Source organism: Sinocyclocheilus rhinocerous, unplaced genomic scaffold (genome assembly GCF_001515625.1).
Source record: "Sinocyclocheilus rhinocerous isolate Xijiao unplaced genomic scaffold, SAMN03320098_v1.1 scaffold1, whole genome shotgun sequence".
Lineage (NCBI taxonomy): Eukaryota > Metazoa > Chordata > Actinopteri > Cypriniformes > Cyprinidae > Sinocyclocheilus > Sinocyclocheilus rhinocerous.
The window spans coordinates 322,800-339,495 of record NW_015638974.1 but is presented as its reverse complement, the minus strand read 5'-3'; the positions used below and the strand labels follow the sequence as shown (position 1 = coordinate 339,495).

Sequence of the window (16,696 nt, the reverse complement as noted above, 5' to 3'; positions counted from 1 at the left end):
GTTTGTAATGGGTTTTAATGTTTTTGTCTCGTCGCTCCGGCCGGACAGGGCATCATCACAATATGGTGAGGGGTGTAACATTTCCGTCACACGCTTGAGGTATTCGGCCAATCACAATGCTCTGGATAGCTGGCCAATCAGAGCACACCTCGCTTTTCAGACCGATGAGTTTTGTAAAAATCGACGCGTTTCAGAAAGGCAGGGCATAGAGGAGAAACAATAATGTACAGTATGTGGAAAATGTGTTTTTTAACCTTAAACCGCATAAACACATTTCATTACACCAAATACACAAAATAATGTTCTTTTTAGCAACATCATATGACCCCTTTAAGTGTTTCCCGTGTGAGGTATTTTGTGTTGTATGTTGCCATGACGTTCATTAAAACTGAAAAAAATTAAAAGCTAAATAGAAATATTTATAAATACTGCTAAAATAGCACTGGTTGAGTTGCTACTGGATGGCTAATGTAAAATCCTGAAGAACTACTGTAGAGCATTAATGGATACTGTAGATGGGCTGATGAATAGATACTGTATGTATTGTGAACTGCTCGCACTAACATCCTGTGCATTCTTTATGTGTATAAGGTATGAAAATGTTATGTTTAAAGAGTCTCTGTGTGTTTGTTTGTGTGAAGAAAGCATCAGAGTGAACCTTCTCCTTTGGCTAAAGGCCATTACTAAGGGTTGACTCATTCCCATGGTACAGCACTGACCTGAAAAACAAGCTGAATGTAATCAGAGATTGTGTGTGTTCTCATGTTCGCACAGATCCTGATCATCTGCTTATACCAGCAATAATAAACAACCCACAGAGACAGATAGAGAGAGGGGGGGGGGGAATGAACATAAGGAGATACGGACGTGTGAAGATGCAGTATATTGTAGTCTGTGTATGGAATGAGATTGTTCACTTCACACTTACCTTGCCAAAGCCAACTATGTGTGATAGTGTGTTAATAGGGTGTTAACGGTTTGTGGTTATCTGAATAAAAGAAGTACAGATGAGAAAGAGATATTGAGAATAATTTATATTCTTTGTATAGTGGATCAGTGTATATTATTTAATTGTGTTTTTAATTTATATTTTATATTAATTATATTTATATATTAGATTATTTTATTTATTTTATTTAATTATTATTTAAACAACATTTTTATTTTAGTATATATCAGAATCATCAACCATCAGCTGCTGGAGGGTGACTGATTGATTGATTTTATAAGGTAGTTTCTATAAAAGTTTATTAAAACTTTATTTTTTATAAATTTTTATTTATTTATTTATGTAAATGTGTATTGTTTTAATAATTTGGAGAAACAACTTCATATTCAGTATGAGAGGCTATTTCCTATCTTGTGTTCAAATGACATGTTATAAAAAGTTTCGTAACACTTCACAATAACAGTACATGAATAATCATGTACTATCACATAAATTAAATATTACTGTAATATGAACTAATGATGAGTTAAGGCTTGTACTAATCAAGAACTAACCTTAACTACGACGTGTGAATGACGACCACCTTGACTACATGTTTGTTTAATGTATTAATTAACACTTTCTGAGTACATGCCTTAATTCATAATTAGCTAATATTGAAGTAATATTCTAGGTATTACTACATGGCTATTCATGTACTCTTATTGTAAAGTGTTCTATTTGAGTTTCTGAATACTTGTAGTGACTGTGCTAAATGTATGGTATGATAGTTGTTGAATGTGTGTTTAGTTCGCTTGGTAATGTTTTGATACTGGAATACAGGTAATATTAAAAGGGATGTTATGTGGGCGTGGCTTTTGAGTCTGGACTCCACCCCTAGTGAATTAAACATGAGTCTTCTGTTTCTAAGCAACACTAATCCAATGTTCTAATTCAATCAGAACATCATACTGAATGAAAGATAAAGCAGACAATTGGATTTTTTGTGGATCTTGCTTGAATATCTTTGTACAATAAGCAGCCAACTAAACTACTACTGAGCTGTGAGAGCTCTGAAGAAGCACATTACCAGTAACATGATCACACATCTGTCTTTCTACATCAAACTCAAAGCCATCACATACATACATTAATCTGACCGTAGGCTTTCTGATTTATTCATCACAGCCACATTCTTCTGTGTTAAAATGAATCCCTGTTAACACTGTTCTCTTCTCTTCTCTTCACTAGCATCGATTAAACATTTTATGGCAATGATAAAAATGTTATTACACTGAAAAAAATATTGGTACAACATTGATTGAAAAAGGAAAAGATTTCCACCATGCCTTGTGCTCTCTTTGTCTTCCTATCCAGAGGGCTTTAAGGGAAACTCATTTATCTGCCCATTCATTATTGAGGTCCTCTCCCTGAAACGAGGCATGTGTGTGTGTGGTGTGTTTGAGAGCATGAGGTTAACAGAGCATAAGATCAGTTACAGAGGGGAGAACACAGTGTTTTTGACACTCCATTTTACCCTCATTTATGCCCTTCCCTGAAAACAGGACAGTATGCATGGGGTGTCTGTTACAGGAATATTTTATACAAAAATGAACATTCTGCCATTACTTGCTCACCATTATGTTGTACCAAACTCCAATGAGAAATGAGTAACAGACCTAAATTTATGTCATTATATACTCTTATATCATCATGTTCCCATTAGCCATAGCTCTCAGATTAAATATACACATATGGTCTCTCAAGCTCACAAGCTTTTATTTTGGCCAAAGATTGCAGGGTGAACTTTAAAGGTGTGCTGTATTTAATTTTTTGACTGTACCAAAGCATAAAAATACCCTAATGTGTTTGCAGATATTTAGTTCACATACTTGTCTGAAAAACAATGCTACAGCCAGTTGTTCTACTGTGAAATGTGCATTCTGTGACGGAATGTCTGGTTTTGTTTTGGTCTGTGTGATTCCACCCACTGCCAGTTTAACCAATAGTATTTCAACACCCCGGGTTGCCAGTTGGTGGAAAACACAACGTATTGCAGCCATTGATGCCAGCAAACGAGCTGGGTCAGAGGTCGCAGATTCTAGCCGATCTATAAAAACTTTGGCATCCGTCTAAAAAGCTCTGTGAATAGAAGAATATTAAAACACAGATATATCAACTTCGGTTTTGCTCATTCGTTCATGCATCTGGCAACCTGTGTGAGCGTCAAGTCTGTGAAGGAGGGGGCAGAAGAAACAGCTCTCTCCAATATTTTGAATTTGGACTGCAGTACCCATTACAACCTCTAGCTGTCAATATTACAGTACATACTGCACCTTTAAGTTTCTGTGACAACAGGTTTACTAACACTTTTCCTTAGAAATCTAGTGAAATGTTGTAATCATCTATCCACAAATATCTTGGAAATTATGTGAATGAAAATAAAGTCTAACTGGTGCACATTGCGTTTCCAAATGCGCATTAATCTCACAGTGCATGCAGAGATGGAGCTTGCTGCATTTATTGTGAAAATGTTTCGTGTGTATATGCCAGATCATGAGCTGTTCACGTGTAAATGAACACAGTGCCTCACTTCACTTTGAAACGCACAGAGCAAGAGACTATACTTATTTAATTAAATCACAGCCTTTTGGATTTGATACATACACAAGAATTCTTAGAATATTCTATTTCTGTGTTTTATACGTTTGGAACAACATGAGTGTGATGAATTTCATTTTTGGGTGAATTGTTCCTTTAAGAGCAACACAACAAATTCAGCTGACATCATTATGTATGTTGATGTCAACTTTCAATTATCCTGATAATGGATGGTCAAAGAACATGCAGCACTGAGAGAGAGAGAGAGAGAGAGACTATAAGCAGAACTAAGCAGTTTGTACAGGAAATGGAAGGGTGTCAAATCAGAGAAAAAGAGAGGGGGAGTATGTGTTTGTTAGAGAGAGCATTATGTATGTTGATGTCAACTTTCAATTATCCTGATAATGGATGGTCAAAGAACATGCAGCACTGAGAGAGAGAGAGAGAGAGAGAGAGAGGGACTATAAGCAGAACTAAGCAGTTTGTACAGGAAATGGAGGGGTATCAAATCAGAGAAAAAGAGAGGGGGAGTATGTGTTTGTTAGAGAGAGAGTTTAAAGAACAGAAAGAGAGAGAGGAACGACGCTTGAGGACAAAATTTTCCAGCTGGACTCTCCTGTTAAATGAGCCGATGGTGTGTGTGTGTGTGTGTGTGTGTGTGATTCTGAGTCTTATTAAGCTACGCTAGCTTGGAGAAAGTTAGAGTATGATACATACACCAAAATGGTTGTTCAGCACCACTATTTTTTAATCTTTATTAAAAAATATGTCAATACATTTAGCACTGAGAGGAACAGTTGTAGAATAGACATCAGAATATACAAACATGCCCTTCTTGCGTTGCTGAATTGTCCAATCTGTATGCATGAAATGCAAAAACATACTGGACTTTGAAGCTTTTAATCATAAAAAAATAGTAAAGCATGATAAGAGTCTAAGTTTTGTGAACCCATCTGATAGCTTTTATTAGAGAAGTCACAAATGAAGTGAATGTCAGATATTTTGAATGAAACTGGTTGATCTACTTCACAAAGTCTCAATCATTCCCTCATAAATCAGACTGAGCAGTGATCTGGTTGCAGCAGTTAACAGTTTTGCGTCAACTGTTCCTTTAATACTGGATTCTGGCAGAGGAAGTGTGTGTGTGTGTGTGTGTGTTAATGCCATGGTCAGGCCAAGTCATTATAAGTACATGTGACAATCGTGTAGCACCAGTCTGAACACTGAACAAGTAGGTCAAGATTAATACGACACAGAACAGAAAAAGAGATCAGGTTGGATTTTGCAGGTGCACTGCATATGGAGGAATAGAATAGAATATAGTATAAGAATTGTAGGTTTTCTGTTCAAATTCATTGTTGTTTATAGAGGAATGGAGAAAAGTCGAACTTTTCCTGCTCTTACGTTGTGTTTGTGTTTGCTTGTTAGTTTGAGGGCACAAGCTGTATGTTGCAACTTAGCCTGGTTACTGATGTTTGTGTGTTGCACCATTAAACTTACATTTATTGCCGGCAATTAACCAGCCGTCGTTGCACCAAAATTTGTATCAGATGCCAAAATCATGGCCAGAATTGTACAGCGTGAATCTGGCAAATATACAGTAATTATCCTCCTATAAGAAGTTGGAATAAAATTATTAATATAATAAGAGTTATATTAATAGATTATAACATAATAATTATATTTGTTATATACATAAATATATATAAATATACTATTACTATTTATTATGTATTGTATTTCCTGTTCTTCAGTTGGAAATGTAATTTTGTTGCCACTGACTGTCACATGAGGCAACAGAAATTTGAAACATCAACTTCAAGAAGATGTTTGTTGGATTAATGAATGAACAAATGATGCAAGAAAAATAAGTACACAATGACTGTAGTTACAGTAACTTCTAGTTATTATGCCCCTTGTGTGAACATCACATCCTAATTTAAGTAACCTTACTGAGAACTTCAACCTGTAATGCTCATAGTCACAGTGAAAGGTGAGCAGTGGTAATTGGAGTCTCTCATCCTTGGACCTGCGATCCTTTAAGGACGCTTTTTTTTTTTTGCTCGCTCACTCTCGTTTCCTCTTGTTGCTTGCTCTCTTTCTTTGCCCTGGCTGCTAACACTATAGGTAAAATGAATCATATATGGCTGTGTGTGTGTGTGTGTGTGTGTAGGGGTTTCTGCTTTCTGGTGTCTATTTTACAGAGCTTATGTGTGTGTTTGTTATTGATCGCTGAAAGCGCAACATAAATCATATCTTGATCAGTCTGTTTGAGGTACAGCAGAACTTGTTCAGTGGTCAGATTGATGTTGTACATATGGGAAAAGCCTGTGTTCTTATGTGTGTGGAGCGAAGGCGAACATTCACCACAATCCCACTAAAATACTTTATAATGCATGACATCTTTGTAATATCACGGGTCCCATTCATTTTCCCGTGAGGGTTAAATTGAATTCAGCGGCTGCGAGTGTGTACACGAGAGTGTGTGTTACACTGGTCCGGCATAAAGCATGCCTGTGTGACAGAAGCTGCTAAACTTGTCTCATTATCCCATAAATATTCCCCGCCCTGCTCACGGTCACCTAGCTTCCCATCCATCAATCAAAGCCTGCTGCCATTGCTGTGCCGCCACCATATCCACGGCAGCCTTCTGAGGGAGCAGCACTTAGGCCCTGATACAGAGTCCATTACACGCTCCAACCAGATCCTGGCTGATTATAAAACTCTTTCAGCTTACAGGAGACAGTGTGTTCTAATGGATCATGGTCTTCTCTTTTACCTTCAAGTTAATAAAACTGATATATAATATAGCAAATCTCATTTCAGGATAAATGTATGAGTTATGTGGAAAATGAATTGATGTCAGTGGGTGAAGTTCTGTGTGGATGCTTAGTTGGCTGTAAAGTTTGTGACAGACTTCTGCTGGATTTTGCTGGTTCATGTACCTCTGTGTTTATTAAAGATTATTATTTTTATTTAACAACCACTGCCATTATTGATTTTCTGTTGGCAATAAAAGTGCAGAACAAGTTTGTAATTTTTATTTCTACTTTTTGACACAGCAAGTAGTACATAAACATTACGAAGGTAAAAACATCATATGTTATTATTATATTTCATGTATATACAATATATCATATTTATATTATTATTAATAATGAGAATGTTTACATTATTGCATGTATATAACTTTACCTTTATGCAATTGTTTTGCAATCTTTAGTTTATTATTGTTGTTGTTGTAGTCGACATTACCATTCAAAAGTTTGGGGATGATAAGATTTTTTATGTTTTTGAAAGAAGTCTTTTATGTTCACTAAGGCGGTATTGTTTTTGATAAAAAATACAGTAAAAACAGTAAAATTGTGAAATAATATTTATTAAAGTATTTATTTATACAACAGTTCTTTCTGGTCCTTGAATCTGATTGGCTGAGAGGAGTGCGATAAGGGTCAATTTTTCGAAATTGAGATTTATACATCATCTGAAAGCTGAATATTAAATTAGCTTTCCATTGATGTATGGTTTGTTAGGACAGGACAATATTTGGCTGAGATACAACTATTTGAAAATCTGGAATCTGAGGGTGCAAAAAAATCTAAATATTGAGAAAATCGCCTTTAATGTTGTCCAAATGAAGTCCTTAGCAATGCATATTACTAATCAAATATTAAGTTTTGATATATTTACAGTAGGAAATTTACAAAATATCTTCATGGAACATGATTTTTACTTAATATCCTAATGATTTTTGGCATAAAAGAAAAATCAATCATTTTGACCCATACAATGTATTTTTGGCTATTGCTACAAATATACCCCAGCGACTTAAGACTGCTTTTGTGCTCCAGGATCACATATGTCTTTACAGTCACTTTTGATCAATGTAATGTGTCCTTGATTAGTGAAAGTATTAATTTCTTTCAAAAAAAAAAAAAAAAACCTTACTAACCCCAACCTTTTGAACACTAGTGTGTATTATTATTATTATTATTATTATTATTAATGCAATTATGATTTCCTGTTAAATTTGCAGTGTTTAATGCTATTATTGGGTACTTTTCTTTATAGACCATTATGGGAGAACATAGTATAAAAGAAGAGAATAGCTGGAAAAAGTATAAATCAAGCTGGTTATCAGTTTATCTCTACTGTTTATATGTGATTTTATTGTAGAAGTGAAGGATGCCTAGCTTCAAGGCCGTCATTGAGGAGGGACAATTGGGAATGTTGTCCCGGACCCTGTGACGAGGGGGGGCCCCTAAGGGTCTCTAGCTCATACCACTACTCATTGCACCTGGACGAGTGTATGCCCTCCCATAAAAACCTTGTCCTGGGTCGGGTGTATTTTAGCTACAGCCCTGCCTGGCATTGCTGGGAGTGTCTGTTTTAAACTAGGCCACATATTCTCTCTCCTCTCGCAATGCAACCTACTAAACCAGTCAAGCATAGAGACCCAATAAAACTTCTTCACTCTTGTCTTTCCCTCCTCGCTCCTCTCATCTTTTCTCTTCTCTCAGCATACCCTTGTTAATTGTATTGATTCTAATCTCCGCAGACACTGTCCGCGAGTGACCTTACTCTAGTGGATTACATCAGAATTACAGCTCCACTCCACATCAAGTGGACGCATCCGCTGGGCTTACCTCATATGAAAGGCCGCTGATCGGCTTGCAGTAATTGAATGTGCCCCAGGGGTGCTCTGAACCACCCTATAAAGGGCCCGATGCAGGAAATCAGCACACCCTAGTGCAGCGTATAGGGTTGCTATGCAACATTTAGCCTTTATCAAAGACTGCCACCAAAACAAATGATCAACATCACTGCAACATCTGCTGGGCCGTTTACAACACATTTGACAAATAAAATCATGCACAAATGTGACTAACACATGTTTATGGACAAATGTGGGTCGGTTTGTAATTAACGCTCTTATGAGAAAAGGTGTTAGTATAATGGAGGAGCAAAGGTTTAAAACCTGAGCATTAATGTACACAATACTGCTACCTACAGGAAACACTGGGGTGTTACAACTAAGGTCATCACATTCACATATTTCACTGTGGGTTTTTATATTAGCGCATATGTTATAGTAGCAAAGGCTGCTGTTTACTTCTGACACGTATGTCTTTACTTATGAATGAATGAAAACTCAGTTTCTCTTTTCTTCCTCTCTGTAGATCAGTATATTTATGACTCATCTTTCCAACTACGGGAACGACCGCTTGGGATTGTATACGTTCACTAATCTGGCTAACTTCCTGAAATGCTGGACCAACCTGAGGCTGCACACCCTTCCTCCCCTGCAGCTCGCGCACAAGTACTTCACACTCTTCTCAGAGCAGAGAAACCCGCTATGGCAGGTCAGTTATGATAAAAAGATAGAAATTTATCTTACTAAAATTTTAATTTACTTTAATGTTTAATCAGATTAGCACTGAATGATTTTTCCTAGTTTGACGAGAGAACTTATTATAAAAAATTTGTAATAATACACTACTTATCAGTGATTTTTTTTTTGTTGAATAAATTAATACTCTTATTCAGCAAAGGTGTGTTAAACTGGTTAAAAGTGACAGTAAAAACGTTATTTTTAAAATATATATATATATTATTTTTTTATTTTATTTTATTTTTTTCAAATAAATGTAAACTTTCTATTCATCAAAGAATCCTATCATGGTTTACACAAAAACTTTAGCTAGCACAGCTGTTTTCAACATTTATAATAATGTTTTGTTATAATAATAATAATAATAATAATAATAAGAGTTTTCTTAGCACCAAATCAGCATATTAGAATGATTTCTAAAGGATCATGTGACACTGAAGACTGGAGTGATGATGCTGAAAATTCAGCTTTGCCATTAATAAATCAATTTTTAAAATCAACTTACAATAAATTACTAAAACTGACACTTCTTTCAAAAACATTTTAAAAATCTTATGAATCCCATTTGTTTTGTTTGTTTGTTTTTAGTTTTGTTCTGTTTTTGTTTTGTTTTGTTTTGTTTTGTTGATCACAGGTAAAAGCAATCCTGTGCAAACTGACATGTTGGGAAAAAGCCTGCTCTCTGCAACCTGTAGGCCGTGTAACAATCATTGTACATCAAGCACTCCATGTATCTCAAGTGGATGTTGACCAATGAAAAGCCACCAGAAAATGAAAAGATGCACTTTAAAACTGGGACAACACTTGGATTTAGGGGGGTTTTGCACAATTTGTAGCATATTTTTGTTTGGTTGCTCCAATTATGTTTTATTTTGAAAAGATGCTGCACGTAGGTGTTACAGCTTAGCCTAGTACAGTTTAACAGTTATTGAACTAAAAAAAAAAAGATTTCTGATGAATTTCATATTGTTCTGTTTTCGACATAAATTGCTCATCATGTGCAAATTGATGACACATGTAGACGTCTGCAGTAACAATTACAGACATACTGTCCGTCCTGAAAACAGATCCTATCCGAATAGTGCTCTAGAATATCTATTAATATCTGTCATATGAAATCTGAAGATGATCTCAAGGATTATCCATATACTGTAGGCATCGAGCTGCAGACCCTGTCTAGTCTTCTGCCTCCATGCTTCATTTATTGATTTGATAGAACTTTTTGCTTGATCTCATTTATGATGTTGTTCTTCAGAACCCATGTGATGATAAACGGCATAAGGACATCTGGTCCAAAGAGAAGACCTGCGACAGGCTGCCCAAGTTCATGGTGGTCGGGCCTCAGAAAACAGGTAATTCTCTTCTTCTGTTGCGAGAGCATGTTTCTTCCGTCTTTCCTTTTGCAGAGCTTCAAAGTCGTGCATGTGTGCGTGCGAATCTCCGCTGTTCCCCTTCATCCTGCTTCATATCTCACCTTGTGCTGCTAGAAATGATGAAAGTGCAACTAGGGGCATCAGCTCTAGAGGAGAACAATACAGACACATCCCCAGAGGGCTAGGGGGGTAGAACAAGGGAAAAGACAGAGTGCTGTTTTGGGGCTGTAAGATTTTGATTGGTGTCAAGACACTGTCTTGTTAAACACTTCTCCTCTCTGCACTCATCTTCTTCTTTCCTGCTGTATCACAAACTCGCAACACACACACAGAAAAAAAATCTATAAGGTAAATGGTGTATTGATCCCATGTCTCTTAGTTTCTCTGTCTGTGGGCTGAATCTCCAGGCCTCATATTTCTCTTCAGCGCTATCAGCAGCACATATAATTTCATCATTAGCAGGGGAAGGGCTCGTTGATTTACTTCCCCTCCTTCTTTCTTTCTCTCCTGCCCTCCTCTCTCTCTTCTCTCTTCTCTCTTCATCTCTTTCTCTCTCTCTTGCCAGGCACGACGGCGCTCTACCTCTTCCTGATCATGCATCCCTTCATCTCCAGCAACTTTCCCAGTGTGAAAACATTCGAGGAAGTTCAGTTTTTCAACACCAACAACTACCACAAAGGCATCGACTGGTGGGTGTGAAGTGTGCACCAGACACGTTGTTTCACTTTGTTAAAGGTCTTTTTGGAGAAATACACAATTGTTATGATGTCACATGAGTGGTTAAGGCATTAAGTAGGTCATGCACAAATAATTAAACATGATCTTCCACTGTTTTGGAAAATATTCTATGTCATGTATTGATCTGGAGAACAGTAGAATATTGTTTCTTTTCCAAGCCAAAATTTGGTCACATTTTATTTTAAGGTCCAGTTCTCACTATTAACTATTAGCTATGACTTTTGCCTCAGTAAACTCCTAATTTGCTGCTTATTAATAGTTAGTAAGGTAGTTGTTAAGTTTAGGTATGGGGTCGGATTAAGGGATCTAGAATACGGTCATGCAGAATAAAGCATTAATATGTGCTTTGTAAGAACTAATGAACAGCCAATAATATATGCATATAATATGCAAGTAATATGCATGCTTATAAGCAACTAGTTAATCGTAAAAATTGGTCCTTGAAATAGTGTTACCCAAAATGTTAATATAAATAATATTATTTCAAATAGAATTGTTTAAAAAATCATTTAAATATCTATTTCTGATATCTATTCTTACTTAAATTCATAAGTTCTCATTACACAGTCATTTGTGGGAGCAATTATACTCACTGAAAAATTCAAGTGCTTAAATATGTTTGTGGCATATTTGAAAATTTCATTTCTTCATCTGCTACTGTCCATTTTAGGGTTTTGTAGGTCAGTGGATTAATGCATGGATCAACAGCTGAATGACAAGTATGCATAAGTCTTGTGGCAAATGGCTAATTAGGCCTACAATGGGTTTATCAAATATTAAAATTGAGTTGTTTTTGTGGGCCAAATTAAAGTCATATAGTGCTTTTTTACTTTGAAATATATATATATATATATAAAAAAAACTTTTTGGAAATAATATGTAAGATGTGTACACTGACATGTACAAAGTCTCCATGACGTATTGATTCATGGCTACATTTGATTAATTTGTCCCCCCATTTTAGGTAAAATCGTGGCTACATTGTACTAATTTGTTCCCTTGAGGAACAAATTAGTGCAACATGGCCATGATTTATGTAAAACTAAGGAACAAATTCTTAATTTGTGGCTCTGTACACAAGGCGTAATATACTTGATGGTTAAACAAGATTTTTCCTTTTTCTTCATCTTGGACAGTCTTATTTGTCATTGACCTAGATATATTCCTGCCGCAAGCACTTTTCATAAAGTGGTGGGGACAAAATCTTACAAATGGCAAAATGTCCCACTGTAAATGGCACCTACTGTAGATGTGTGTGTGTGTGCATTTTCTCTAACTCAATACACCTCTCTTCTCAAAGGTACATGGAGTTCTTTCCTGTACCCTCTAATGTCAGCACAGATTTCCTGTTTGAGAAGAGCGCAAATTACTTTCCTTCTGAGGAGACGCCCAAACGAGCCGCCGCTCTCTTGCCTAAAGCCAAAATCCTTACTCTGCTGATCAACCCTTCAGACAGGGCATACAGCTGGTACCAGGTATGACACTGAACAATCACAAAGCAAAGACTAGTAGAACTTCCCAGTCAGAGTTGTGTGGATGGGTGAAAGATACTGCTGTACAGCACAACAGTCAATGCCACTGCCCATGCTTACATGCACAAGAGTTTTCCAGTATTAATTAGGATCACATTTTTTTCTTCTTTTTTCAGCTAGGACACAATAAATTCATCAAGTGTGATTAAAATATCAAAAGTGACAGAAAAAAAAAATATTTCAAATAAATGCTGTTCTTTCGAACTTTCTATTGATCAAAGAATCCTGACAAAAAAAAACGTATCACTGTTTCCACAAAAATATGAAGCAGCACAACCGTTTTTAGCACTGATAATATTAAGAAATTTTACTTGAGCACCATATCAGCATATAAGTATGGTTCACAGAAATAATCAATTAAATTGTAAAATATATTAAAATAGAGTAGTCATTTATATCTGTGCATATCCAAACGAAGATCATTCTGATTGCTTTGCAAAGCTGCTACATATCAGCTGAGAAAAGTCAAACTGTCAAACAAATACATCAGAATATGAAACATTAATGTGATAGGTACGTGAGAATGAGAATGAATGTGCTGTGCAGTATTACTAAAATGCAACTTAATAAATGCAGAAAAATAAGCACGAGTCACTTATTATTCCATAAAGGAAAAAACATTGTCTTACATGCATGAGTTTTAAATATAAAGGCAACTCAGATTTATCCATAAAGGGAAAAAGGCATCAGAAGGGAGCTCAAATACCTGTGCAGACGTATAGAGGGCAGTGTATTTTATATTTTCTTACACCATTACTACACATTTGAACTCTTTTAGTGCAAAGTAGTATATGTAGCGCTTAAATACATGAAATTATATGCGTGTTGGTGTGCTTGGTGGATTTCTGTAGGAATCAAGCGTGCACATGTTCATGTGTGATATTGTGGAGAGATTGAATATGTGTAAGTGTGAGTGAGAACATCACCGGGTGTAAACGCGAGTTAGAGTTTATGTGAGGTAGAAATCTCATCAACAGCATGCACAGGAGGACACAGCATGAAGCTGCTACCACACACCACAAGAATTATATTAAAAGAATAATATTGAAGATTAATTACAGTTTAAGCCCTGTATGTTATCTTGCTTATTACATGGACATGAAATTTTAATTTGAGTTGAATTTATGTTATTTAAATTATCTTTTTATTATCTTCTTAATCAGCCTAGCAACAAGACGGGCAACAATATGACAGTTATTTGACCAATTTGTAATAGCTGACCAGTCAGAATCAGAATAAATACTACTGTTTAAGTCATTGTGCAGTTGGGTTTGGTTTTTAAAATAGTTGTAATTTCATTGGCAGCATCAGAGGGCTCATGAAGACCCGGCAGCATTGCAGTTCAGTTTCTATGAGGTGATTTCAGCAGACCAGCTCGCTCCACCTGAGTTACGCTCTCTCCAGAACCGCTGTCTCGTACCTGGACTCTACGCCACACACCTGGAGAGATGGCTCACATACTACCCTCCAAACCAGGTAACCAATCTGGACAAACCCTTACCGATTTTGGTATTTGTACAGTACGTTTTCTGAATTTTCTACTCCCTGTCTGTGTCTCTCTGTCTCCTCCTGCAGCTAATGATTATTGATGGACAGCAGCTGAGGAATGACCCAGCTAAAGTGATGGACGAGCTTCAGAAATTTCTGGGTGTCACTCCCTATTACAACTACTCCCAGGCACTCACGTAAGGGTCACACACACATATGTTTTATATCAAGTGGGGACCTCCCAGATTTGCATAATTGCAGTTATTCTATAATATTTTTAACCTAAAGCCTGAATTTTTTTGCATTGTACATAAGCTAAATAAGTAGACTACTGTTAAAAAGTTTTGGGTCATTAAGTTTTTTTTTTTCTTGTGCCCAGCACAGCTGCATTTATTTCATACAGCAAAAACAGTAAAATTGTGAAATATCTTTACAATATAATATAACTGTTTTCTAGTTAAGTATATTTTAATAAATAATTTATTCATGTGATGGCAAAGCTGTATTTTCAGCATCATTATTTCAGTCTTCAGTGTCACATGATGATTCAGCACATATGTTTTATATCAAGTGGGGACCTCCCAGATTTGCATAATTGCAGTTATTCTATAATATTTTTAACCTAAAGCCTGAATTTTTTTGCATTGTACATAAGCTAAATAAGTAGACTACTGTTAAAAAGTTTTGGGTCATTAAGTTTTTTTTTTCTTGTGCCCAGCACAGCTGCATTTATTTCATACAGCAAAAACAGTAAAATTGTGAAATATCGTTACAATATAATATAACTGTTTTCTAGTTAAGTATATTTTAATAAATAATTTATTCATGTGATGGCAAAGCTGAATTTTCAGCATCATTATTTCAGTCTTCAGTGTCACATGATCATTCAGAAATTATTCTAATATGCCATGGTGCTCAATTAATATTTCTTTTATTATCAGTGTTGAAAACAGTTGTGCTGATTAATATTTTTGAGGAAACTCTGATGCTTTTTCAGGATTCTTTGATGAATAGAAAGTTCAAAAGAACAGCATGTATTTAAAAAAGAAATATTTTGTTATGTTATCAATGTCTTTACTGTCACTTTTGATCTTTTTAATGCAGCCTTGCTGAATAAAACTATTAATTTCTAAAAAACAAAAAAAACTGATTCTAAACTTATGAGCGGTAGTGTGCAAAATTTTAATTACTCAAAACTATTTTAAAATGCACAGGAATTGCAAACACGAAAATGCAAATCTCCAATAATTCAATAATAAAATCACTTTTCCAACACTTTATGGATTTAATCTTAAATGTGTAAAGATGCCATTAGCCTACTGGTGTTCGCATCAACATTTCAGTGAATGATGTTGTTTCACTCATTAGTGATATTTTGCTCGTTTAATTTTTTTGAAAATTTCAATAAATGCATTTGCACTGTTAAGTACAACACATATTTAATAAATTGCAAGCGTTATAACTTTGACAGCCCTACAAATAAAACGTTTCTTTTATGCAGCTGTGTGATGTAGGTCCCGAGAATGTAGTTTTTTAGGTTTTACTATCACAGTGGAAACATTTGGTCTGCACTTGGATGCACAAACAAGAGCATACACATACACAGATGGACCCAGGCTCATCCAGAGATACGATACAGGAGCAAGCCTGTCATCCATGCTGTCCCTGATCCCATGTGTTTGAGAATCAGCTGATAAAATGAGTTGACAGATCCGTGTTCTCAGCAGTTGATGCCTGTTTAATCTGTACAGAGCCTGAATGAGATTAATTGTGATAATCTGGCTGTAGCCATTAGCACATGATTAACTTCATCTGGCCTCTCCAATTAAAACATCTGACAGATCGTTAGGCATCTGACACTTTCTCTGTGTGTTAGATTGCTCTTAAGGTGTCTTGTACATTTGAACAATTTTGAAAACATAATAGGAGAAAGTGAGGAAAGAAGGAATGGTGTGCATGCCATGTCGTTCATTGTTAACCATGCTTCTGAATGGTTGAAAACCCACCTGTCAGAGGATGAGGCCATGCCTTGTCATGATTAATATTTCAAAATTAACACTCAGCATGACTCAGTTCAGTCATGTTTGAACTGTAAGAAAGACCTTGTGACAAGACTCGTGACTCAAATTAATTTCATACATATCAATAGAAAACATCTGTCACAACTCGCATCTTCTAACAACTTTTACCAGAGAAGTTCTTCTGATAAACCATTAGCGAGTGTGGCAAAATGTCAAATTTGGACCATGTATATAAATCATATTGTACTGTAATATATTTAATGCAATTCAATTTAATGAAAATTATATTCACTCATTTCAACTTTGGAAGAGAAAATTATCAAAATTAACATTATAAAGTCCCTAAGTAAACTTTTCCTTTAAAGGGGTCATAGGATGCTACATGCACTTTTACAAGTAGCTTGAACTGAAATGTGTGTTGGCAGTGTGTGTACACAACCACCCAGTGGTGGACAGTAACGGAGTAGTTTTAATTCATTACTGTACTTAAGTACATTTTTCAAGTATCTGTACTTTACTGGAGTCGTTTTATTTTGAGTAACTTTTACTTTTACTTCACTACATTGCAAAGCATAAGATCGTACTTTTTACTTCACTACATTTCATAAAACATATCGTTACTC

The 16,696-nt window shown here is 35.8% G+C and overlaps 1 protein-coding gene across 1 annotated transcript in view; it reads left to right on the top strand.

Annotated features, from left to right (window-relative positions):
- The window catches only part of ndst3 (N-deacetylase/N-sulfotransferase (heparan glucosaminyl) 3), a 55,438-nt gene that overhangs the window by 35,425 nt on the left and 3,317 nt on the right, over positions 1 to 16,696 (top strand). The window contains exons 6-11 of the mRNA XM_016565826.1: positions 8,710 to 8,892; positions 10,177 to 10,273; positions 10,860 to 10,983; positions 12,333 to 12,507; positions 13,870 to 14,040; positions 14,140 to 14,249. Of these exons, the coding sequence (XP_016421312.1) occupies positions 8,710 to 8,892; positions 10,177 to 10,273; positions 10,860 to 10,983; positions 12,333 to 12,507; positions 13,870 to 14,040; positions 14,140 to 14,249 (860 nt within the window). The remainder of the gene's footprint in view (positions 1 to 8,709; positions 8,893 to 10,176; positions 10,274 to 10,859; positions 10,984 to 12,332; positions 12,508 to 13,869; positions 14,041 to 14,139; positions 14,250 to 16,696) is intronic.